Source organism: Ostrinia furnacalis, unplaced genomic scaffold, assembly GCF_004193835.3.
Source record: "Ostrinia furnacalis isolate ACB-3 unplaced genomic scaffold, ASM419383v2 OfSCF0643, whole genome shotgun sequence".
NCBI classification, from domain to species: domain Eukaryota; kingdom Metazoa; phylum Arthropoda; class Insecta; order Lepidoptera; family Crambidae; genus Ostrinia; species Ostrinia furnacalis.
In genome coordinates this window covers 299,100-325,738 of record NW_021130882.1, presented here as the reverse complement: position 1 = coordinate 325,738, position 26,639 = coordinate 299,100, and the positions used below count along the sequence as shown (strand labels likewise).

General features: G+C 36.6%; 1 protein-coding gene across 3 annotated transcripts in view; it reads right to left on the bottom strand.

Moving 5' to 3' along the window:
• Positions 1 to 26,639, bottom strand: part of LOC114366631 (uncharacterized) — a 155,484-nt gene that overhangs the window by 105,081 nt on the left and 23,764 nt on the right. For all 3 annotated transcript variants that reach the window (XM_028323558.1, XM_028323559.1, XM_028323560.1), the window contains one exon: positions 18,956 to 19,715. In XM_028323558.1, the coding sequence (XP_028179359.1) occupies positions 18,956 to 19,678 (723 nt within the window). In that variant the 5' untranslated portion in view covers positions 19,679 to 19,715. The remainder of the gene's footprint in view (positions 1 to 18,955; positions 19,716 to 26,639) is intronic.

Sequence of the window (26,639 nt, the reverse complement as noted above, 5' to 3'; positions counted from 1 at the left end):
TTGTTATTAAAGGAACCTACTTAATCTTCTTGTAATATATAACAGTACGGAACATTACATTGGGCCTTGGTTCGGTTGGGACCTTCGGATTCTAAGTCAGGCTTTATTTTTGATCATATTACTCGATTGTTTGAACTCTTTGTGCGTCACGATTTGACTACTAATTAGGTACTAACCTTTATGATTTTGATGATTTAATTACTAACCTTTATATTACGTCCATGATAATAATTTATTGTTGTAATATGTACGTATTACAACTGTATAAGGTGCCACAGTCTTTTTTAATCGTTAACCCCTGGTGGTAAGCTAAATATGCTTATACAGTAGAATCTTGATAACTCGAATGTCAAGGGAAACCAAAAAAAAATCGAGATAGCAAGTTTTCGACTTAACAAGAATTTCGAGATATGAAGAGTTAACTCATCCGACATAAAAAGCTGAGCCAAGTAACCAAAAGTGACCAAAAATGAAGAAACATAACATCTGTGTTTCTTAGACATTAGAAAGTTTATTGAATGTATTCATTCCTTGCACGTGTGCAAAACAAAAACAATAGATAAGAGGCCCCGAGCCCCGAACATTCCTTTTTGATTTTATTGCCACGAGTTTTGAGCTCCGGGAATCCCGAGTAAGAAATCATTATATTTTATGAACTTCGACTTACTGAGGAAGGTATTTGCAGTTCGAGTTACTGAGTATTAAAATGTACGAGTAATGCCTCACAGGGAAATAACTTATTGTTCGAGTTACTGAGTCTAAAAAATTCGAGTTACTGCGTCGTTCGGGGTTCGGCGGAAGGGAATAGCATATCTTTTCGATTTACTGAGGATTACGACTTAACAAGGTTCGAGTTATCAAGATTCTACTGTACCTTGATTTTTTAGAATCCAGCAGAGATGTAAACAAACACTTTCATACACAATTACACCATAATCACTTACGTGTTCATAATATCATACACATTATTTAACAAGCCCATGAAACCAACTTTATTTCCAAGTTTATACAAGTTTGAAATCAATCTTTGAAACAAATTATTTTAGCAAAATACGTGGACGATGAAAATTTGTGAGACTTGTCAAATTGACTTGACGTTTAAAATCATGTGTTATCTCCATATTGTCTATGACTTGTCTCTGACACATCAGTGCTGTAACCTGTGAGTCATAGACAATAATCAGTAAATTTAATCGATATTATTTTAAGTATTCACTTATTCCGAATCCGATTACTGATTAATTTTAAATAACAAATTTACGATACTTTGTTTAGTTTTCCAGCGATAACTTCGACAATATTGGAGATAACGTAAAATTATTTTTAATTTTTAGTCGGTTTTATTTAAACGAAATTATTTTACTTTTTTATGCAATTATGCTTACGTATTGTTCCATTGCTTATTTTCCTATATAAGTAAATAAAATATAAGAAAATAAAAATCTTCTTTCAATGAGGGTTTTCGCGATTGAAAAATCCGCCAAATGCTGCGTGATTGGTGGATTTTGACATATCTGTCAATGTCATGTCAAAAATAAACAATCATGCAGCATTTGGACCTCACGTCTACGTATTGCCATCTGGCGGATTTTTCAATCGCGAAAACCCTCATTGATAGCATCTTAAATTACCTCCCTAGCGGAATAGAGCAACAAAGAACTGAGCGAGCGAGATGTCACTAGTAGCAACACTGTCAAACAGAACTTTTTGCAACTTATTGAAGTTTAATATCTTTACGCATATCATTGACTAGCGGCCGCCCGCGACTTCGTACGCGTGGATCCTGTTTTACCCCCTTCATCTATCTTACGCGGTTTAGATTTTTTCATACAAATGTTTTGTCCCGCTAACTCCCGTTCCCGTGGGAATTTTGCAATATCCTGTAGTAACTAAGCTTTAAGTTTACTAAGGCACCTGCATGCCAAATTTCAAGCGTCTAACTTAAGCGGTTTAGAATTTTCATACAAAAGGATTTTCCCGCTAATTTCCGTTCCCGTGGGAATTCCTAAGTGTCCTATAACCTGCCCAGGAGTATGAAGAATGATTGTACCAAATTTCGTTAAAATCCGTCGAGTAGTTTTTGTTTCTATAAGGAACATACAGACAGACAGACAGACAGACAGACAGACAAAAATTTTACTGATTGCATTTTTGGCATCAGTATCGATCACTAATCACCCCCTGATAGTTATTTTGAAAATATATTTCATGTACAGAATTGACCTCTCTACAGATTTATTATAAGTATAGATTGTTTTACTGTCCAGTGTGTTTTTTGATTACATCTGTGAATACAGAGCCCCGATTACGGTAATTTTTAACGTCAACAATCCAGACACGCTTCTCGATTCTGCGATACGATTGGTCGTTCAACAGCGTACGTCAGCTGTTTTGACCTATCGTATCGCAGAATCAGAAACGCGTCTGGATTGTAGACGTTATAAAAGTTACCGTAATCGGGGCTCAGTTTGTTTCCTGTTCTCGAAAATTTCATAATCAGTTCACATTCAATGTTGCGAATTTGTTGCATATTTTTAGTATTTTGACGATCACCCGGCGATGATACGCAGTACTACAATATTTCACTTCGCGATTAACGAGATGTTTTGTCGCATCACTAGTTCACAGACTAAAAATATTTTTATGTCAGTTGGCCATTTTTGATGACATTTCTGCTGATTTCTAAAAAATTAGACTGTATGTTACGGGTGGGTTCACCATGTCACAATAATAAAGCAGCGGTGGAAATCGAACATGCGTTTCTCGGATAACGAGTCGGCCAGTCTGACACCTTCACCGTTCTTACTATTGTCGCTTTTCAAAATCATGTTTCACACCGCAATTCTTCTGGTGTTGATCATATCAATGGGTGTTGTGATCGCTTGACCCTTAACTTGTCAGTACGGGAAAACATGCTAGTCAATAAGAACTCGAAGAAAAACATAACATGTTATGTATTTAGGACTTTTTTTGAGTTTTCTTGTGCGATGTTTACCAAGTTGCGTGACTTATGACAAAAAACCGGTTTCAAGGTTAACAAAAAACAGTGCATTTACTGCTGTCTGTTATTGTTATTTGGTGCAGTATTAGTAATAAAAATATGATACAATTGAGTTACTGAAGAACACACTATTTTGCCTGAACCATAGGAGTTACAAAATACCTTTATCCTTATCTTTTAGTTTAGTTTTTAATTCGGGGAATTTCGGCATACACGAGTATCGCCACAAACCATAAGGCGGGTGTTGAACCCTCGACGATCGAGCACGACTGGGTCATTACAGTCATTGGCTTTTGGTTTTTATCCGATTATTAATTTTTTTGACGTAAGGAATTTCCACAAAAAGGTTTATTATCTTTTTTTACAGAAGTTAAAAAAAATTGTTGTCGTTCATTCACGTGGAAACCACTTAGCCAGTTCCTCAGTGGTTGAGAATTCCGGGTGAATCTCGCTTCCACCTTCGGATTTGATCATCACTTCCGTCGGTCGGCCGTAGTAAGGACAATCTGTTCAGATGGGGATTCTTGGATGGCTCATACATGCGAGTGCAAGTGCGGTTTTATTCCCCAGTTGATGAAACACATGATGTCGTGCCCTGCGTGCCCAAACAACTGCACGCAGGAAGATTTAATGAATGCTACTGACAACGCCACTCTTGTAGCGGAGTTTTGAGCTGACACTGTATAGGTTTGTTGTCGACACGAGAAGAAGAAGATCACTTCAGTTGATAAGATAATAGGCCCAGAGCTATGATGTAGAATGTAGACCAAGACTTCACCGTAGCATTTTAAATGTAACTTCATAATTTCTTAACTCAGTCACTGTTTTAAAAAAACAAGTCTTGGAATTTATTTTACTATATCCATGTTATTTACTCATTTGCTCTACAGTTCTTGGGGCCGACTTATTAATGTGCATAAAATCGATCTCGATCAGTTCGCGTAAAGAGTTGATCACGGCTCAAAATAACTTGTGTTGTGCATACCTGAACTCCAAATCAGTTTCAACCTTAACCGGATTTACATAGAGTTCAGAAGCTATAGTTAGTACGGGTATTATCATATGGCCTGGAATACTGTTAGGTATTTCACTTATGGCGTAAGGTGAGATACTTCTTGCAAAAATTTACCTTATGGCAGTTAATTTTGCAGATCACTCGCAAGATAAAGCCGTTCATCCATTATAGACTAAGAGCTAGTGAACGCCAGACCTACGTTATTTTATAAAGGCTGAAAGTTTGTCAGCGCATGCTCCCAACATAGCTAAGAACCATGGCCAAACATGAAGTTTGGGTCATGGTGGCTTTGGCAGACAGACGGTACTAAAGGTGTGTAAAATACCAACTTAATTACGTCAAAGTATAAAGGCTGATTTTTTGATATTTCCTTCAAAATGTTATTAGAAATGACGTCATTAATTGACAGACACCTACCATGGTGGCAGCCCTTAGCCAGACACCTTAAAGTTCATGAAAATGTAGTCCTACTTACGTCATACTATAAAAGCTGATATTTACATAAAATATTTGAACTATCATTTGATGAAGTTTCCTCATCAGCCAGACACTTCTGATGGTTCCTTCGCCTTGCCAGACAGCTTTTAGGGTGGCTGAAAGTGCGAACGCGAGGCACTATAATTATTGTTTTTTGTACTTTTTCTTATGTTACTCAAGTATTTGAGTCTGTAAATCATCATCTCATGTTGATGAGCTGATGATGGAAGGTAAGTACAACTCCTTAAGGCTTAGGTAATCCCTAATTTTAAAGTGATTACCTCTGAAAGTTGCCTAGAGTAAAGTTCTTAGCAACATTATCATTACCTATGTTAATGCTAATGTTGCTAAGAACTTTACTCTAGGCGTTTAGCAACTATTTTGAAGATAAAATTTGTGGCACCACATTTTCCGCGTATATAAATTCTAGTGAGGATTTGGGGGTCCTAATTCAATATAGAATTGTTATAGTATTATTTGATACTATAAATTTGATTATACTATGCATAGTAATAGATATATCGTGATGGTTTCGCTGGAAGGATACTCTGCAGCGCAACCACTTTCAATAACAAAATACGGCGAAATCTGTGACATTATTTTTTTTTAAATAGGACTAGAATTTTATAGACATTTCAAAGATTTATTTTAGAAACTTACACTAGACTAGTTAAATCAAAAGTAGTTCCGCCGGGGAGCATGACGTGAATTATCCTACAACTCCTAAGCGTTAAGGAGTTGTACCTTCCATCAACATGGGATGATGACTAGCTGATGCAAACACCCAAATAACTTTAGAAACTATACTTATATATACTGGTTAAGGAATTGTCCTCCAACTCCTAAGCCTTAAGGAGTTGTACTTACCTTCCATCATCAGCTCATCAACATGAGATGATGATTTACAGACTCAAATACTTGAGTAACTTAAGAAAAAGTACAAAAAACAATATTTATAGTGCCTCGCGTTCGCACTTTCAGCCACCCTAAAAGCTGTCTGGCAAGGCGAAGGAACCATCAGAAGTGTCTGGCTGATGAGGAAACTTCATCAAATGATAGTTCAAATATTTTATGTAAATATCAGCTTTTATAGTATGACGTAAGTAGGACTACATTTTCATGAGCTTTAAGGTGTCTGGGTAAGGGCTGCCACCATGGTAGGTGTCTGTCAATTAATGACGTCATTTCTATTAACATTTTGAAGGAAATATAAAAAAAATCAGCCTTTATACTATGACGTAACTAAGTTGGTATTTTACACACCTTTAGTACCGTCTGTCTGCCAAAGCCACCATGACCCAAACTTCATGTTTGGCCATGGTTCTTAGCTATGTTGGGAGCATGCGCTGACAAACTTTCAGCCTTTATAAAATAACGTAGGTCTGGCGTTCACCAGCTCTTAGTCTATTAGACAACAGGCAACAACTGATGCGCAAGCGTTACTTTTAGCGCAAAAATTACGAACTTGATTCTGAACACACAATAAATTCAATTTCTTATTGTAGGTACAACAAACGACCGTGATAACAAAAATGTCTGTTGCGCTCTGTGACTGTCAAAGCCAATATTTTTACAAGCTTTTATTTAACTTGTTACGGTGCAGTCCACACGAAAACCTACGCGATATCAATTCTAATATTTCACACGTCTTAAGTTAAACAATATTGATTTTGGTGATTTTAGCAAGTCACTCATTCAAAAATATTGATCTTAGCGCAAAGTGCACCAAGAACTCACTGGTGTATCTTCATAAACAAGTTCAATTTGACGACCGACCGCTTAAATTTGTTGTTTACGACGCGTGAACGAACCCATTCTAATCTGACTGATGATGTTGAAAATGTAACGAGGTAATTCGATAGTGCATCCGTCGTTATTTATGATATGGGTCGTTAAAGGACAGGGAGGTTATGGCTGTTTAGTTTAGAAGAATGGATAGGTCAACACACATTCCTCGTATTATTTAATACTAGCTGACCTGGAAAACTCTGTTCCGCCTTAAAGGCAATAAATAAGCCATCGCAATTTTTCCTTATTTGCTCACCGTTTAGACCTACCCTGGACTACGACAAACATTTTAAAACCAAAGAGATAGATGTTGATTAAAAGAGACTAATTATATTATCGGGGCCTATAATGCAACCCATCTGGCCAGCACGGAGAGTGTACAGATCCTACACTTGCCGCAGTGACGTTCAGTCTGGAAATGACATTTAAACCACTTTTCGACGCGTGTGTATCTTTTTATCAGTCAGGGGAATTATCTCGACTTAAAATGCATAGTGTACTCGTAAGCCTTTTTTTTTTTTTTGTAAAAATGAGTTTTTGATGCAGAAAGTTTGTAATACCTAGTTCGTGAAAAAAATATCGAAATCTATTAGAATTTATCAAACACATCATGATAATTCGTGGGTAATATTGATTATCTATAAGTGTCAGTTTACAATCTTATCACAAAATTCACAGGGAAAGTTGGATTCTTATCAGTTGTCAGTGACTTTGACTGAATAATCCATTTAAATTATCTTTGATATCTGGATACCTGTATCTGTATCAATATGACGAGAAAGACCGTATCTTTAATACAATTAGTTCAGTCCAATTGTAAACAAATTATAGCTAAAACCTTTGAAAGATTTCAAATTTTCTATAGCTCATACGATTAATAAATATTAGTTTAAAAAAGTAGACAGCATAGATTATTATCAAGTTACGGTTTTATTGTAAAGCTCATAAAAGTTGCCCAAGTATTTTTGCTCAAATTGTACTAAGTACATATTATTTACTTACGTAGATAAAATTTTAGCAAAACAAACGAGCATGAGCATAAATGGCTTACATACAAAACGTGTCATACATACAAGGCCTGTGATATCACGTTGGTGCCACCAACAAAGAAAGCAACGAAAGATAGCACAATACTGATAACAGCAATGTAAAAGTCTCAAGAGTACTTGTGCCATTATCATTATATTATTATGGACAAGGATCAAAAACAAGCTTCTTTTAATAACTTTACGGAGGACTGGCAGTCGCAGGTCAATAACAAGTTATTTATCAAACATACATCGATAATGAAAATAAGCGACAGTACTATTTTCAACCACAAGGGTGATGGAAATTGATGATAAGTCTAAAAAAGATGGAAGCGAACTTCACACGGAATCTTAAACTTACCTCCAAGCTGCCTATACATATATTAGCTTACTAATGCCTGTTTTCACCATCAATCCCTAATTTTTAAGTGACCCCTTTGAAAACAAAATTCCAGTTAAATGTTACCATAGGGGTCACTTAAAAGTTAGGGATTGATGGTGAAAACGGGCATAAATCTATTATGGTGGTAAGGTAGGCAACACTATAACAAGCCCTAACCAAATTGAGTAGACAAACATTGATTACGTAAGCGCGAATCAAACCCGGTTTCCACCAAAGTGGAGCAGAGCGGAGATGAGTGGAGAAGTATTGGACGGAAATAAATCTATAGAATTTGACAGCGGCGGCACAATGCGGATCGTAGCTGTGAGGAGCGGAGAAGAGAAATGGAATAAAGAATCTAATTGGTTCCGCTATCTAATAAGTACCTATAAAAATCCGCTTTGCAACGGAGGGAAGTCAAACCTAACTTCGAACTCCTCCTATGTTCTTCTGATTAATTTCGTTGCGGGTCCAATGACAGTTTAACTTTCCCCCGGGACAAACTTGACCTTCACTGGTTGGGTTTTTATTGGCGGTCAAGCTGTAGATCCTGGCTACACAAGAGTTGCAGCGGTGGGAACGAGATGTGGGAATAGTCCCGTAAATCTAATTGGTTTTCAAAACACTTCTCTGCTCCGCTTCTCTGCCTTGGTGGAAAACGGGCCTTGGGCATTAATATAATATTAGAATGGATTTCGCCCGGTGCTTGTGACAGCCAAAATGGCGTCTTTGCTGCCGCTTAGTTGGCACAAAAATGTTTAATACCTGTCAACAATAAGTAATTGAAACAATACGTGACGTCGATCAACAATATTCGGGAACTTTGAAAGTTATGGCAAAATAACACACAGCTTCTAGGAACCTAAACGTCAGGTTCGAAAATACTTTATTATTACTTACTTTTTTTATTTTTACTTTACTATTGTTTATTTAACACAACATAGTGTTTCCATTCCATTCCAAGTTAAAATATTTTCGTCGCTGAAGATTAGTAACATGAGCCTGGACAGCTTGGCAACATTAATACATAAAAAAATAGTGATTAATTAAATGTTGCTATGGGGTCATTCCATCGTTTCGGGTGTTACGTTCGTACACACATATTCAACAATTTCATGTATTTTGAAATAGTATTTAATAATGTTAGTGCCTTAATCTGTCCGTTTTTAGTTGTTTTATCTAAATAATAAAGTTTGTACAGCTCAGAATGTAGGATAACGAAAATATGAGTCGAAAAGTGTGCGTTTCGGGCGTTACGAGATTTTGCCTCTATGTTCTGACTGTTGCTGCATTTACTCGAAATTTAGCTAATTTTCTTAAGGAATCATACCTAAAAATTACAGGACTTCTAAAGTATGAAATTAACAAACCATGTAACATACAATCACTGTTAAATAAAACGTTTTACTATTTTTTTTATAAATTTTTTCTTTGTTTCGGGTGTTACAATGGTTCTGTTTCGGGTGTTACGAGTACGAAAATTCAACTCGTTTTATCGATAAAATCGGTGTTTTATTAGTTTCTAGGCACTTCAAAATAAGGAGTACAACAAATAAACACAAATAGAGCGAATTCTGGTTTGAAATTACGAAGCAGCTTTTTTTTTTAAATATACAATGTTCAAGTTTAATTTTTCCTCAGAATGTAGCTTTTTCTATTGTTTTTGGCTTGAAATAGCATTACTTTAATTTCTAATTACGATATTTATTGGAAATGTCAAACATCGACAGTTTTTAGCAGTACCTTAATTTTAGTGTTAAGTCGACATTTAAAAAAGTCTTAAATTGAGAAATATGACTCCTTTTCCGATGCCAGCGCTAGTGGGAGGTCAAAGGAGCCTCACAGTAATACTTTTTCACTTCTCCAAGCAATATACACACATTATCGACATAGAAATAAAAATGTAATACCCGAAACGTTTCGGGTGTTACAGTTTTTAATCAAGAAAGAAACATACTAAATTAGTATCATACTCAGATATTAGTTAGTATTTGAAATCATTACTACCATGACCTTACTTTTACCAAATATTGTTTCTCTAATCCATGTGTAAGGTACAATAATAAAACAAATACTTGTTTTTCTGTTTTGGGTGTTACATCGCCAAAGTAACAAGAAAACACACTTAAAACTTGATGATTATAAAATTTTTTGGGACTATAACGCTATCTACCAATACTATGATAAATACCCTCAAATCATATAGTGGCAAAACGTTTCACAGATTGATAGTTTTTTTTAAATCGTATTACCAATAAATTAGAGAGAAAATGATCATTCAGACAGTTGACTTAAGTATAGACTTTGAAGACTAATAACTTGAAAATTGCTTGTTTCTTTCAGTTTTTTTTTTGATGCACATTATAATTTGGAATGTTTACTTTCAAAATTCATCAGATTTAATGCGAAAAGAACATATTTAGTTTTTCACCCTCAGTAACATTTGTTATGGAATGACCCTATGCTGTCCAGATTCATGTTACGGGTCTTAGTCTTATTTTAATTATACATATAGTGCAAAAGTACGTGCACTTTTGTGCCATTACAGACCATATAAAAATAGCATATTTAAAAACATTAAAGACACTACTTTGTTAATAATTTAGATATTATTATACTTAAAGAGCTATAGAATATGAACCACAAATTCAGTACACATACATCCTAATATTGCCGTCTTTTATTTGTTAACAAAGCAATAATTGGGAAATGCCACACATATCAAACGTCTTCTCTGTTTATTCTTTATTTATTGTGGCCCAAGGCATCATAACCTAATTCGCAAACAAAGATAAAAAGAACGTGACATTGACATGCCCTGGCCAATTATTAAATGTCTGACATTTCTCCCGTTCCAAAAGTACAGAATATTATTGTTATACTTTCTTTATGTCTTGTTATGTGTCAGGTGTTAGGTACACGCATAATGTATAATTAAATCTTTGCACAATTATTAAATCTTTCATTTCTAAAAATGAGGGAAGATAGGAGATTACGATGATTTTAAATAACACACGAATGAAGTCGCTTCAAGAAATTACAATCTGTTACTTGAACTTGGCTTACATACAAATACAAAAAATTGACAGTAGCAGCAGTCATTTAAAATATTTCAAATGATATAAGTTTCAGATAAGCTAAGATTGATTGAAAGTTAAATGCTTTAACATCTCATTTGACAGGTAGTCTAATACCACTAATACTAGAACTAGAAGTGAAAGTTACAAAGTAATGAAAGTTAAGATTTGTTATTACAAAAAATGTCCAGGAACTACTGGTTCGATTTGAAAGATTATTTTTGTTATTATTTATCGAGGAAGGATTTAGGCATATAACATCACCCTACAGCTAATAGGGGCGGAGCAGTAAAGAAAAATGTTGCAAAAACGGGAAATATTTTAAACTTTTCACCTACTACGTTGCGGGCATAGCTAGCAATATTCTATAGTAATATGGATATAATATAGCCTAGGGGCTAGGGGGCAAACTACAGGGTCGCATTACAAACAATATCGGAACCGGGCTCCTACGGGATATTAAACGCGATCGGTTTTACGACTCGCAATATGAGGGCGCTTCCTTTGGGCTATTTTGGGACGGAACCAATTAGATTTGCTTTGGGAGACGTAAATATTTACATTATTACCAACGTCCAAATAAAATAACATCTTTCAAGTTTAACGAGTCAGTTTTGCGCAAATTCGAGGCTTGAAATTAGTCAAATGACTATTTGGTTCCCGCAATTTTCAACATTCTCCACTAAAAACCATTTTTGTTGTTTTCCTTTTATTTTCTGAATTCAAATGCTTCATACCACATCTCGAAGAGAACGAGTCTATACCTACATCTTGAGCAGTGACAGATCCACTAATCACTGATGCGTTCAGTTAATTGAGCCGAAAGTATAGTACGATATGGATAACTGTGTTTGAATGGTATAAAAATACTTCTCTAGAAGAACTAACTGTTCTCTATGTATCATTCAAGGGCGCACATGATTCATGATCATGATTCAGTGAGGGCAACCCGTATCACCCGGTCCGCAATTACCTGACCTCACATGTCTCACACTGCCATACTAGACGTCTAGTCCAATTTGAGCCGAGATAGTTGACGCCCCTATTCACAAACATTACTATGAGGTCTCACAGTGCGCGTGACACACGAACCAATCACCTAGCTCTATTCAACGCTGTGCGTTCGATTTACAGCTTCACTTTAAGTAAGCATCGTTTGTCAATACAGGCGTGAGTGGGTGTAGTAAAATATTGCATCAAAAATATAAGTCCCGTTTACGCTAAAACAAGATAATCTGTCCCGTGATTAGTCTAACGTCTAACTCTAAATATTGAATTCCACCCAATCTGTGTTTGAGACTGAATCACTGAAGTGAAAACTGAATTTAGTTGACAGACATCATTTCACGATAACTGAGAAACACATAAAATTCAATTTATGACTATTTATGCCAAACAAGCCTGACCCATACAGTTCGGACTAAAGGTTGTCTAAAATTAGTTTCGGTGATGGAGCCACTTTGAAAACAAAGTTGACTAATTGCCGTGAGTCAACCTCCAAGCACAGACTAAGACTATTTTTGTATGATTTAATTATTTTAATTAATGGTCAAGCGGGTTATGTCATCAACGCCGCGAGTCGCGACGTCCAGTCCAGATGAATGGAAAAGCATTTTTGGACATCAAACCTTGCATTCCATACGCAAAGGACCTGAATTACGTTTACATCAGCTCAGTGGTCTACGTGTAATTAATACTTTACTGTCAACCTTCATTATCATCATTTCAGCCATAGGACGTTCACTGCTGAACATAAGCCTTCCCTCAATGATTTCCATATTGTCCAGTTGGTAGCGGCCTGCATCCAGCGCCTTCCTGTTACCTACCTACCTTTATGAGGTATACCTTATGGGTGGACGTCCTACGCTGCACTTTCCCGTAAGGGTCCTACACTCCAGAACCTTGCTGCCCTATGACCTCATCGGCCGTTATAGTTCTGTGTCCTTCCTATGTGCCCTGATTGCCATTGCTAATCCGTCAGACTATGTCAGCGACTTTAATTCGTTTACGGATCCCTCATTTCCTCTAAAAAAGTGTAATAACACGTTTCCCCCCAACCTTCTTCATTTACATGTATCAAAATATCCACATAACCGTGCGGAATGTAAACAATAAACAACAACAAACAACGGGCGTCGGAATGGTAATACGACACTTCGGCGAACCGATGCGCGAACGCATAGCATCGCGTGTGCACTCTCGTCAATGCCATTCATGAGTGAAACAGTAGACTCGACAACACCTGGGTGCTCAGATATCACTCATAGATACTATCATGACAGTATGAAATGATTTGCAACGGTTAAATGTATTTTTTAATTTAAAAGACATCACCATAACATAGCCCTCCCCCAATGATTTCCACAATGGCCGGTTGGTGGCGGCCTGCATCCAGTGCCTTCCCGGTACCTTTGATTTTAGAACTTTTTTACTTCTTGCCAACATTATAAATATGAATTTTCATAATACTCTATGCCTACAAACAAAATTGTGTACAAACTTTCAGTCTATATTTCACTTTTTAAGTTGCAAAGGCGTAACCTTCTAAACAAAAAAATATTGAAAATGCTGCAACGGTTACAAAAATACAGCTACTTTCGCATTTATTTATTAAATATTATTAGCAACTATAAATAGTTGTTGAAAACTTAACAAAAAACAAAACTGTTGAAATGATTAATAGTTTCACAGTGAGCGACGATAACTTGGAAATGGACTTGTTGTATTAACGTGAATTGTGTTCATACAGACATAAAAAAACAAGTCACCTGAACAAACGTGATATTATACGAAAGCGATATTATCACCCGCATTCTTATTTAACAATTAAAAAATAATTCAACGCTGTTTGCACGTGCTAAACGAAAACGCGGTAAAAATAGAAATTACGCAAGCTACGTGATATGAATAACAATTTCCTAAGTTTTTTTAATCATTCTAGTTTGTATTAAAACAAAAATATAACAAAAACGGTTAGTAATATTATGATTCAATAATATTTCAGTGGATTTTAATTTTATTTTAGTGTTTTATACCGTGTTAATCGTGGCAATGACATTTCTTTTTATCTTTCGGATATTTTCATTGATTCTACTTCAAGACAAATATAAACTATTATTTTCTACGAGTTAGGTACACACACAATACTGATTAGCATACATGATATCATTCCAGTTCCAGATAAGTTTTAAATATGATTAACAATTGAAATGACGCGTAAACTTAAAGAATGGTTCATAAATATGTATTTAGCATCCAGTGTCAATGGGTTTCTATGCAAAGTTTTGAACACTGAAAATGTAATACGGAACAGTAGAACTGTAAATAATATTAGAACTTAATTGCAAAATGTACCGTAACTATTCAATGCAAATAAAAACTGTGAATTTTGAGTCAAAAACATGAGTGTTATTACAAAAAAACTTAAACTGTTAAACACGAGTTTAAAATGACATTTCCATATTAAATATCACCCGTTTAAATTTTTGTAACAGTCTAAATTGGTGACCCACCAAGTAATGTCAATGTCCTTATGAAAAAGGGTAATTAGTATTTGAGGGAATGACTACTCAAATGAAGTCAAATGACAAGAGTGCATGGACCTTACCTGCCTAGCTGGTATTATAATCCTAATTGTAAAAAGTATTTCCTGTCTGAGCACCAGCCGATAATGTTGTCCCGAAGGTCAAGCTATATTTGAGACATGTAAATGTGCCTCGAAAAGGGCCAACATACTAATAAAGAATTTGAATTTGACAATGCTATAAAAATGACATCACGACTGAAATTAAATTGTTTTCAGACGTGCCAAAGCAATGTCATGAAAGCGATTCTTTCAAACTGCGCCTAACCTCGCTCCCTTTTCGTGGGTGACACGCGAAATCCGTATAAGGTTACAAGCGGCACATTTAATTATACCCACGGTTATTTGATATTGGAATTTATTTTACCTATTCTGAATGAATAAAGTCTCATAATTATTCGTATTTTACATTTTTATATGCTGTACAAGCTAGAGAAGGGCACACGAAAATTGTTGATCTTTTAAAATTCTTTCTACATTGACTTTTGTTCTCGCTATCAATTATGTAGATAATTTATTGAAGATTCATAGACAATGTATGACAAAATTGGCATGTATTCGATACCGTAGCGTAGTAATAGTGTTATATCAATTCATATACACACATCAAGGTCTTACGGCGGTTAAAATTATCGCTTACATAAAAATGCACCACACGTCCACACCTACAGGTTAAGAACAGGTGGCGAGCGTTATCTTTAGTCAAAACAAACAATACATTCAAACCGCATTTAAAAATTATACTTTTGATTAAAGTTTTGAACTGATTGTTCTGATTCGAAAAATTCAATACTACAAGATAGCTAAATAATATGAAGTATTTACTATTTACCCTCGCTGGCCGAATATCACTAGGCATAGTCAATCCATTCAGTAACACAACACCAACAAATCACACATCACATCACGTCATGGGCTACACTAATCACAAAGACAGCACTGATGAACAAAATTCACTAAAACCATTGCTTTTCGTCAACGATTAGGAACTTTTTCGTGCACAAACTAGAAGCACTCACGCGCACGACCTGCTGGTGCGAGTTACTGTCGCTAAATGTCAGTTGACGTCGATGGTACCCGAGCGCTTCCTCGATTCGAAAAAAATATGGGTATTTAAAATTTGAAAATGGAACTATTCCGTGTCCGGGTGGTGATAAAAACTCGTAAAAAGCACCCGCGAAGATGTGATGAATGGCCACGATAATCGCGGACCGTGGCCGCTTTGTTTTTTGTTCGAGTTAATAGAAAGCCATAATCGCCACTTGTTTGCTGAGAACAAACAGCATCTGTGCTGCCAACCGCCAAGAATGCTTGGCGAATATTTGTATCGGGTTGCGCTTGGGAACGTAAGCATACAGTCCATTTGATAAGGTTGTTTACATCAAGTTTGTGGTGTTATTTGAAACGATGATGAGTTAAGCGAATTCTAGGACACACCTGTGCTACTTGAAGCTCAATTTTCACTATGAAGAAGCATAAATGAGTTTTATGGTGAAACATAATGTTAAAAACTATTAACAGAATGACAGATGGACATAATATTTGATTAATTTCTTCATTAGCCCAGTTTGGGCTGGGATTGTAATAAATAATGATATTTACGATATTGCTATGACAGTTTTACGAGATGAAAAATATATGGTAAGCGAAACAAAAAACAATATTAGTAGTGTTAGAAAAGTAGCCTATCGTTTATTTTCTCGTTTGATCATAGAATGACCTAGATATACTTTCTCGCGCACCCTGGGAACAGAAGGTTCTCGGGATGATATTAGTATTAGCCCAGTCACACGGAAATTATTGGATCTCGCTATAAAAAAACATAATAGTTATAATCGAATTAATTGCTGTTTATGTCTCCCTTTAATATCAGAGTATAATTTTCATCTCCTTTTTTATAAAGGTTGGACGAGCAATGGTAAAAAAATTAATTTAAAGTTTCATGAAAAAGAAATTAATGAATGTCCCGAACTACCTGAGCGTATTCTCAAAAGTTCTACGGGAAAAAGCATTTTAATTTTCCCCAATTTGAAACTTGAAAGTTGAAACGCAATAAAAATCTTTAATGGGTCATTCTAAGTTAAGAGGTACTTTCGATGGCAAGGGCAAAAAAGCACCTTTTTTTATTCTAATTTCCTAATTAACCTATTTATTACTTAAAACTAAATGTCTTCTACATATATGCTCACTTAAATTTATTACAGAAATGTACACAGTTTAGTCACAATAAGTTCTAATACAAGAAAAACGTCTCTCCCCTGGGCTATCACAAACCCGACTTTATTTGTAAACCAGTTATTATGAACGTATTAAAATTAAATAATTACTTCATCATCGTTAATTTTATACAGAACAATAACTTAGGAACACTGTCTTATTTATAAGTCAAATTACATAAATTCAATTTTTTCATAAATAATATCAACGCCGAAATTTGTCCTCCGTATTTCGTGTCTCGTCCCCTGGCTTTTTGTTTTCGTTTAAAAGTCCCTACTACCTACAATCAATCCTTTTTTGGATCAAACACCAATGAGTCCCCCCGAATATTGATTTTAAAAATGCACATCCTATTGTTACGGTGATGTAACAAGTCATCAGGTTATCAGCTTATCACTTTCACCTCGGAGGCTGAAGGATAACGCAGACAGCCGGGTTCCAGCTGATAAGACATCGCCTCCTCATTGGCTGATTCAACTGCCAGTAAATTGATAGTTGAAGAGCTATTGGAAATTGATAGACACTTTTCAGTAAATAAGATTTTCAAGGTCTAATTAATGGTTACTTATTATGTGTCCTTCTGAAGCTTTTGGAGTGGAGACCACGTGTCGGAAAACGCAGCGTGGGACGTCCAGTCTTCCACCCACCCACAAGGTGGACCGACAGCCCCATAAAGTTAGCAGGAAGAAAAGCCTATGTTCAGCAGTCCCGTGGCTGAAATGATGAGAATGTGGTTCTTTTCAGTGTACTTATACGTCTCAACATATACGCCAGCCCTGCAATTGGAAAAGAGGTGGTGCGGAAGAAACTCAAGTCAACTTCTTGTTTATTGAACGAATACAATTTGTACAAGATATGTTCGAATATACGCTAGCTAAGCTGTTATAGTTCATTTAAATAGTCATTACCTTTTTTAGGATTCAATTTTCGCCGGTTATCAGGTTTGCAAACATAATTGACTGAACCCAAACGTACTCGTACCTAGTCAGTAATTTTCTTTCAAAACATAACTGAGCAATCTTTAACTTATAACACATCAAGCTACAACAGCCATCTTATACAGCAGTAATTAGAGCAATTTTGCAACAAACTTACTCTGTTCTATCGACTGTACCTGCCCTTAAGTTAATTGCGTTACCCCAGCAACGCTTGCGACTAAATGGTGTTACCCAGTTCTCGGCACGGTATTTAGGGCACTTATTTTAAGTTCTCGAACATGTTTATCTGTCATACAGATAGAATGAGCGCGCAGTGACTTCTGAAGATCAGTAGGTCACGTATTGTTGACTTGACACTGATGAGGATGTAACAGAATCTAAATGGATAAGCTAATGAGCTGTATATCTTTCTAGTTTACTTGAAGGTTTTATGTGTACTAATAAACAATCGGTAACTGTAACTATAGCAACCGTAATTTGACTTCAAAAATGAAAATATTTTTTTAAAGCAAGGTTAAGGACCCACTTAAAAAACATATGGCACTTAAAATGCCTTTACGCCCGTATTCACAAACAATGCTTAAGTGAAGCAGCAAATCGAACACATAGCGGTGATTGGTTCATGTGTCACCCTGTGCGTCCACGCGCACTGTGAGACCTCATAGTAATGTTTGTGAATACGGGCGATAATCTTATTAATACGGACACGATGTTTACTTGTCTGCACCTTCTAAAGGTGGCCAACGCTTCGTGCCAAACATTTTGCAAGTGTTAGGTGCGATAAACAAATCGAACGTTCGAGAAAAAAATAACTGTTGCAACACAAAGATGATTTGTTACAAATACACTGTACTTGAACCAAAATGTTATGACTCACAGATCATAAAAATGCAATAAATCATTGAAATGTGAACCCGTTATCATGGGGGTTAGATATCTACGTTACTTTATAGATGACAATAAAATAATGAATACTGTTCACTTGTAAATCTCGTTATTATAAACAACAATGCCATTAAACCAGTGATAAATTAAATATAATTAAAATAATCAAGTCAAGGATTTTAAATGTGCATTGTGCCCTTATAGGGAAATGTGTAATTAAAATCCTCGATTCCCTTTTCAGATCATTTTATAGTAAATTAATATTGAATACATAAAAATACCCATGTTATTACGTCATTATTAATTAATATTGAACTCAACTCAACACCACGATTACATTTTCTAACATGAAAGGACCTAATCGCCATGCTATCAGCAAGAGCAATTAAAACTTATAAACAGAAACCTGTGGAATTACGTAATCAAATAAACTAATTGCAAACGACGAATCGCTCAAAAGCAATCATTACGCTAACGACCGAGAAATTAATCAATTCACTTTTAACTGTGCTACAAATTGGTTCGCGAGAAACTTGGAATTTATTGAAATTAATTACTTCTTACCTTATCGCCGTCTGTCGGGAGGGTTCCATAGCCGTACCAACTCCTGGCTGCCTTCAATCTAGGTTCTTCTCTGGGAGAGAGGAGGCCGCTGCCCCACCGGACCAGGCCTTCGGCGACAGCTGCCACGCTCGGCGTCCCAGGGCTCCCATTCGGGGAGTTCGGGGACGCCAGCCCCTTCTCCGCAACGGGGGGCAACGTCGGCCTCGCACATCCCGTCCTCCGCTCATAAATCCTCTTGCAAGGCTCCTCCGAATCAGTCTCAAGGAACCCTTTCTTATCGCTCCCCCTCTTAACCTCCGACACCCTCTTCACATCCTGATTCCCCGGCTTCTTCTCCGAGTCCTTGCGCTTCGCGCTTTCGTTGGACTCCTGTCGGCATAGTAACGTCTTCTTCAAGCTCTCACTGGAGTCCTGTTTCGCGAGCTGGGCCTTCTTATCGGCCGGCTTCTTCTCATCTTTGGACAGGAGAGCCCTTTTCAGACTATCAGTGGAATCCTGTTTGTGGATGAGTTTCCTCGGGCACTCGGTGTTGAGGGAATCTGTTGTTTTGGAGATGAGGAGTTTAGGGTAGTCGTAGGTGGCATGATCTGTGGTGGGGGGGTTGAGTTCCAATGAGCGGCGGTTCTTGCGTTTGTCCGCAGGGGCGATCTGTGCCTTGGCGGGGAGAAGTCGCCGGGGCAGCAGGCTGCGGTGATCAGCGAGGGGCGACTCCGGTCGCAACATGTCTGCCGGCGGAGCTCCTCGGCCGCTCGCAGCTAGCCTGCAACAATTGATACATCGGTTAGGAGATCAAGTTTAATCGAGATACCGTTATCCATTTCCGAAGATGGTTGGGGCCCGCCTGTTTGACATGGTATAATTCACAAATAATGATAAATGGAGATGACGCGGAATTACTGTAATGGTAATAAAAATGAACTTCGTTTAAGATTTTAAAATTTTCCGATCGTTTAACGGGATTTCACGAAAGAAGACAAGTATTGGAAGAATATTACGATTTAACAAAGTCGTAGTAAATTAGTATGTAAAGTAGTCACTAAAACATAATATCGATAACACTCAACTGGTTTGACTTTCATAAATACAACCGATCAATATTATGGTAATAAATATAAATTGTTGAAATTTCACACGGTATCATGCATCGGGTGAGTGTGATAAGTCCTATCAATAAGGCGGAGCGTGTGAAAAGTGTCAACAGATGATAAGGCGTCATATGATTACAAGTGCGGATCCACGAACAAACGTCATAAGCGATTTTTAAACATAAGGTCTGGGTTATCTGTCAACGAAATTTCTTTGCCACTCGAAAATCTGTTGTAACGGAATGAACACTGAAGTGATATTTGAATGACAATGTGTGATAACATTTCCCTATCTCCGTGTGGTGCAAAATATGTGTGGCCTTATCAGACGCGCTCAGTAAATAGAACTGTAGCAAATTTAATTTACATTAGTTAGTTCGTTTATCAATGAGATACTTTATAGGTCTGCTTAGATTTTGCGTTCTTCAAATACGATATTAGGATAATAATATTTAAATCAGTTTTTTTTTTAATGTTGTTTTTATGACTATTGCAGAAAGATCAATATGATTCAAAGTATTTTAGGCGAACTGTTGATACCGACAGGATATCATTTAATATGATAAAAATAGATACCACGTTCATTGCACACGTTTCTGTGTGAATTATGAATAAAGCCGAAATTTTCCTCTCCGTTACGTCATTTATTTATATAGAAAACATGAACTAACTGAGATTGGGCACGCCAAAGCGTTTGTTACTAACTAGGATGTTGTCCAATTATGTTAAATCGTCGACATACACAATACGAATACCTAACTACCTACAATGAGGAAAATCATTCCTTTATGGGTAACAAAACTTAACCTTTCTTATACGGTGTCGCACACGACACCAGATTATCTTTCTATTGTGTCTATAATACAATGAATAGACTGTAAAAATCATCCCATCAAAAACAATACTTGTCAAAAAAACCAAGTCTCGCAACTCAGTTGTTCTACGGTAAAAAGTTGTGAGATCCATGTAATACCAAGTCCAGGCCAGGAAATCTTTGACATTTTACATAAATATATTGACTTGGCCATCGCATGAAAACACGTGTAAATTAAATTATTTGGTGCGATGACCAAGTCAGTGGTTTTATTGACAAGTATTGTTTTTGATGGGATCTCATTTCTTTTTGTATTTTGTAGACAGCAGTTATGTATCTAGAAAACTGGACCGAAATTGAAAAATTTTACTCGACTTGGCGGGGACACTACCGTGCGCCTTTATATTTATATGGTATTACAAAGTTATTTAAGTAAGTTTAAGTAAGTAGTTAAAAATTTATAAAACTGGACCGAAATTGAAAAATTTTGCTTGACTTAGCGGTTGCACTACCGTGCCCCCAAATATTTTAGTTTTTCCTTGATTCATACACCAAACACTACTTATATTCCAAATTTGAAGCTTCTAGGTCTGCTAGAAGTGCCATAGAATTTTGATGATCGGTGAGTCAGTCAGTGAGTCAGTGAGTGACAAAATTAAGAAACTTTGACCCGTTATAATTCTTAAACTACTGGTTCAAATTGAATGAAATTTGAAATATACCGTGTCTTCACAATGCCTGCATGGAAACTGAAAATTCAGTCTTCTAGTTTTATCCACAACGAAGATACAGGGGGTCGAAAATGGCCTGAATTGCTTCGAGAAAAGGATGGTACGGCCGTGCCGCTTTTTTGCTCGACTTGGTAGGGGCACTGCCGTGCCCCCAGATTCAATAAGTAACGTTTTCGATCTGGTGAAGGTCGCGGGAGGTGCCTGGATGCGGACGGTGCAGGACTTGTTTTTGTGGAAATCCTTGGGGGAGGCCTTTGTCCAGCAGTGGACGTCTTTCGGCTGGAACGAACGAACGTGCAAAGTATAGTTTTAGCCAAATGAGGTCCACTGCTGGACAAAGGCATCCCCCAAGGATTTCAATAACGGTCCTGCGCTGCCAAATAGGTAGGTATGTATATCCAAAATAATATTCGTGCCACCAGAATTCTATAAATAGTTTAGATAAATAAACAAATATATATTATTTGGATAATGGAAATGCAATAACTTCTGACCTGGCCTTGACCCGATCATCAACGGTGTGCTATTTTAAGGCGTGTGTTGTTTTTCCAACTTATGGCCATTCCCATATTAGTATTTTATGTTAATTCATAAATAAGTATAGTCGGACAGAAATACATACTTCAAAAGAAATAAGCTAACTGTGAGAACGTGTAATATTTTTACTAACATCTACAAATTTTTGAGTGAATTATCGAGGAGAAGTATTGGAAAAAGTACTAAATTATATCTGTAGGGCTAAAGACAAACGGGAAGTCACTATTGATAATCCATTTAGAACAATAGTAGTGTACGAAGTACGCAGCACGAACACACTTAAGCAAACATAATGTTTTGCCTACAATACCGGCAGCAATTCTGGAAAATTACAGCTTTATGCGTCCTTTGTCACCGGCCTATTGTAATAATAATGCCTTGCGAATACTGAAGGTACAGCTCTGAAAGAACAACCAGCTCAATTACTACTTCTCTATTACACACACACACAGCTGCAACTCCTCTAGAATCTACTATATCTACTGATGAACCGTATACAAAACACACGGCACCGAAGTGACATCTCAATGTCTTGGAGTGTATTGCAACAAAATTAGCTAGAATTATGAAATTTATTGAAGTCCAAAAATGGCCAATCATCAGATAAAAATTCCTTTACAAAATATTAACTAATTTTGTAGGCCCAACAGATCTGAGTAAAAAGAGCAATGGCTTTCTTTGTCCCGAATTAAGACAGCAAAAGATTTGCGTTCCAAAAGTGCCAGAATGAAAAGAATTTGATCGAGGCACATCACCCGATACAGACCCCAAAAATAACGGAAAATACCGGCAGTTGTACTGCCATTGGCAATCGCATCTTATTTACGATTGACCTTTCAGCGGGCGACCGAGAAAGTGCGCATCTGTGCTGTGCTGACTTTCCTCGTCGGCATATGCAAACGAGGGCTGATTATTTCGCATCACTTACCGACCCCGTGGTTATACCGTATGTGCGCCATTAAATAATCCCAGCCTTTGATGAATGACAATATGGGTGAGAGGGAATTTTAATACAAGCCTTGTTCGCACTAGTCAAGTAATTTAGTAGCTAAAGGTGTCTTAACACCACAATTTTAGTCAAGTAAGTTACTAAATTGTTTAGTCGAGCCAATACATTTTGTTCCATTTTGACAGGCGAGAAAGTTCATATAAATACGCTAATCGCGTCTTGTAATCTATACTTGACCAAAGTGCGAACTGTTTTTTTTTATCTACAACGAGGAAGGTCTTGGCATGTATCTCTCATTTGATGGTAAGTGATGGTAAGTAAGCGAGTAGTTTAGTTATTTTTTAGTAGCGAGTGACTCTAAAAGTCCGAACAAGGCTTACTGCCTCTGAAACATCAAACGTGCGATTTAGTGATAGATCGCCCGGAGTCCTGCCAGCAGGACTTAAAGTACTTCCGGTAGGACGCAAAATTAAAAGATCACAGTTTCGTAAGTATACATTGTACAAATTTCAAAGAAGAACGGTCATTTGTGACCCAGGCCCGACAGAAACGAGACATACCTCAGTTTTTTTGTCATGTCTTAATTAGTTAAATTATATATTTTTTTTATTCGAAATCTATGTATAACACCAAAATATTACCCTTTGTTTTTGTTCAGGCGCTATACAAAAACTAATACAAAATGCCTATTTATCACCAAAATTGGTAAATGTATGTACCTAAATGTCTATTACAGCTGCTATGGAACGTATCTAGGTGAACTGGAGATACAGCCGGATTATACAGGGTGGAAACGAGAAGTTACAAAATCCAAAAATTCAATGTTACCAGCTTCCATAATCTGTAACCTATTATTGGTACCATTTGAAAGAGCTCGTGAAGCACTTTCAGAATCAGTAACTATTTTTTCGATATCTTGTTTAATTTAGAAATAATTGAGTGAGAACACTTATCGTTCCATATGTATAACCACCCTGTATAATCCGGCTGTATCTCCAGGTCACCTAGATACATTCCATAGCAGCTGTAATAGACATTTAGGTACATACATTTACCAATTTTGGTGATAAATAGGCATTTTGTATTAGTTTTTGTATAGCGCCTGAACAAAAACAAAGGGTAATATTTTGGTGTTATACATAGATTTCGAATATAAAAAATATATAATTTAACTAATTAAGACATGACAAAAAAACTGAGGTATGTCTCGTTTCTGTCGGGCCTGGGTCAGTGATAGGTGTAATTTCTAATACAAAGTGACGTACCAAAGTAATTAATTTAAAGTTCCTTATTATAGTTCCTATTAGTTAAGTTGAAAGAAGATAAACAAGTTTATAATATATTAAGAAAAGTAAAATACTGGTTAAACAAAATGATTCTACGACATGACTTTTTATTTAATAAACACTAACCAAGTGTTTACTACTTCTGGTGAGGATGAGTTCAAATTTGAAGGTCACCGTACTGCTGGAAGGACCAGCAAGCAAACACGTACAAATTGCGTACTGCGGGCAGGACTTGCGATAATCTTCTGGCAGGACGTTTAGAACAAAAGACCAGTCCTTCCAGAAGAGCTTCCAGCAGGACAAAGCACCGGGCGATCTATCATTAGACTCAAATGCAGTTGAGCGGAAAACATGGTTGATCAATTATTTGCTAATTTATAGAAGGCGTTAATGTGTTGTTAAAATAATGAATTTGAATGACTTCTCGCACATGGTCAATTTGCTTTGGGTCTGACTCTGATGGCGTCTTGAAACCTACTTATGCAAAAAGACAACTACGGAATCCTTGAAAAAGCAATAATCAATTTGGTACTTGCAAAAGTAAATTCCATCAAATAATTTAGTTGCCATTGACAGAAAAACGAATCGAAACCCAATTGTGATTAGTGTAGGCATATTGTAAGTACTTAATGCAAAATCAAATTGGAAGGTAATCAACATTAGTCCAATACGCCAATACAAATATTATGTAGTAGGTATATCTTTTATTCATCAATTGTTGAATTATTTCAAATAATTTTGAGTTAACCAACTTTTAGGTAATTGGTTGTATAAGAGTTCTTCTGTAAATTGTTACAAAGTGTATCTAACTTTTGATCAATTAATGTAAAGGACTTTTCAATACATAATGTATAAAATTTTCACGTCGCGTGCGGTAGGAAAAATACCTAATTAAATACAAATAATATGTAACATACTGGATAATAAATAACTTATTGTTATTAGTAAAAGTTTCTCTTAAGTTATTAGTATTAGTTTGATAGTTGAACATTTTACGTTTGTGACCAACTGCTTTAGAAAATGGATCATTAGATATTTACAATGCATTAAGCGACATCGCTAGACAATCACATGATTGTCTCAGATCACATCCGTTAGCTATAAAATCTCGGTGAGCAAGTGAGCAGTGATCGTTAGAGAACCATTTGCAATCCGGCTAGGGTTGCCAGGTCTTTTGGAGACAAAAGCCGGACTCAGTGCTTAATTTTTTTTCTTTTTTAGGTGACAGGAGGCAAACGAGCAGACGGATCACCTGATGGTAAGTGATTACCGTCGCCCATAGACACCCGCAGACCCAAGGGCGTTACAGGTGCGTTGCGGGACATACCTTTTTTGAGATGTGCAATTAGTATAATAGCTCATGAGTGAGTACTATCAACGTCCGTCCAACATCCTGATACGCGCATGTGTGTATTCTGTGGCTCAACCTTCAACTGGCGCGGCAGCTACATAAAAAGCCTAAAAAAGTCGGACAGGCCGGACAAGAGAATAATTTGCCGGACAAGTCCGTAAAAAGCCAAACATGTCCGACTAAATGGTTGGACACCTGGCAACCCTAAATCCGGCGCCATTGTTTTGTCGCATCAGTGTGAAACATCTCCGCATTGATGCACTTTAGTAGAAAGCCATTTGAAATGTCCGTGATATAAGAGATTACTATTGAAGTTAACCATGCGATTGACGGGTTATTTTTACCAACGGAGAAACTCTTGGTCTGCATAACTCGATGTTGTTGGAGTTGGTAACGAGCTTTATCTGGAATTCTCAATCACAGAAGAATCCTCTGCCAAAGATCTGGAAGAATCCTTTGAACTGAGAATTTGTGGTTATCTTCTCAGACCATATCGTCACACTAAGCTTGGTAAAATAATAATTCAGGAAGAAAAGCAAAAAATTTACTGAAGACGACCTAGGATCTGTCAAAGCTACCTACCTTTTCGTGCTTATTTGACCAATTGGTAGCAATTGTTGCTAACAGAAAACAATAAAATAATTACAGACACTTCTCAAATAGCTCCCAATAAGCCGGTTTTCTAGTTGAAAAAATTTCTAGATCCAGAGAATTTGTAATTACTAGAAAAAACAGAGCTTACTGTAAAAACTAGTTTTATCCACGTTATATTTCGTACCAATGTTTTCTCAAAGTAACTTGGTGCATTATGATTATATCTGTCTACAACATGCCAAATTCAAAGAACCAGTTTCGCAAATCATAACAATGGGGTTGCCACATGAAAACTGGAACCTGCGACAGATTCGGCTGTTGAAATGTCTTGAGAAAG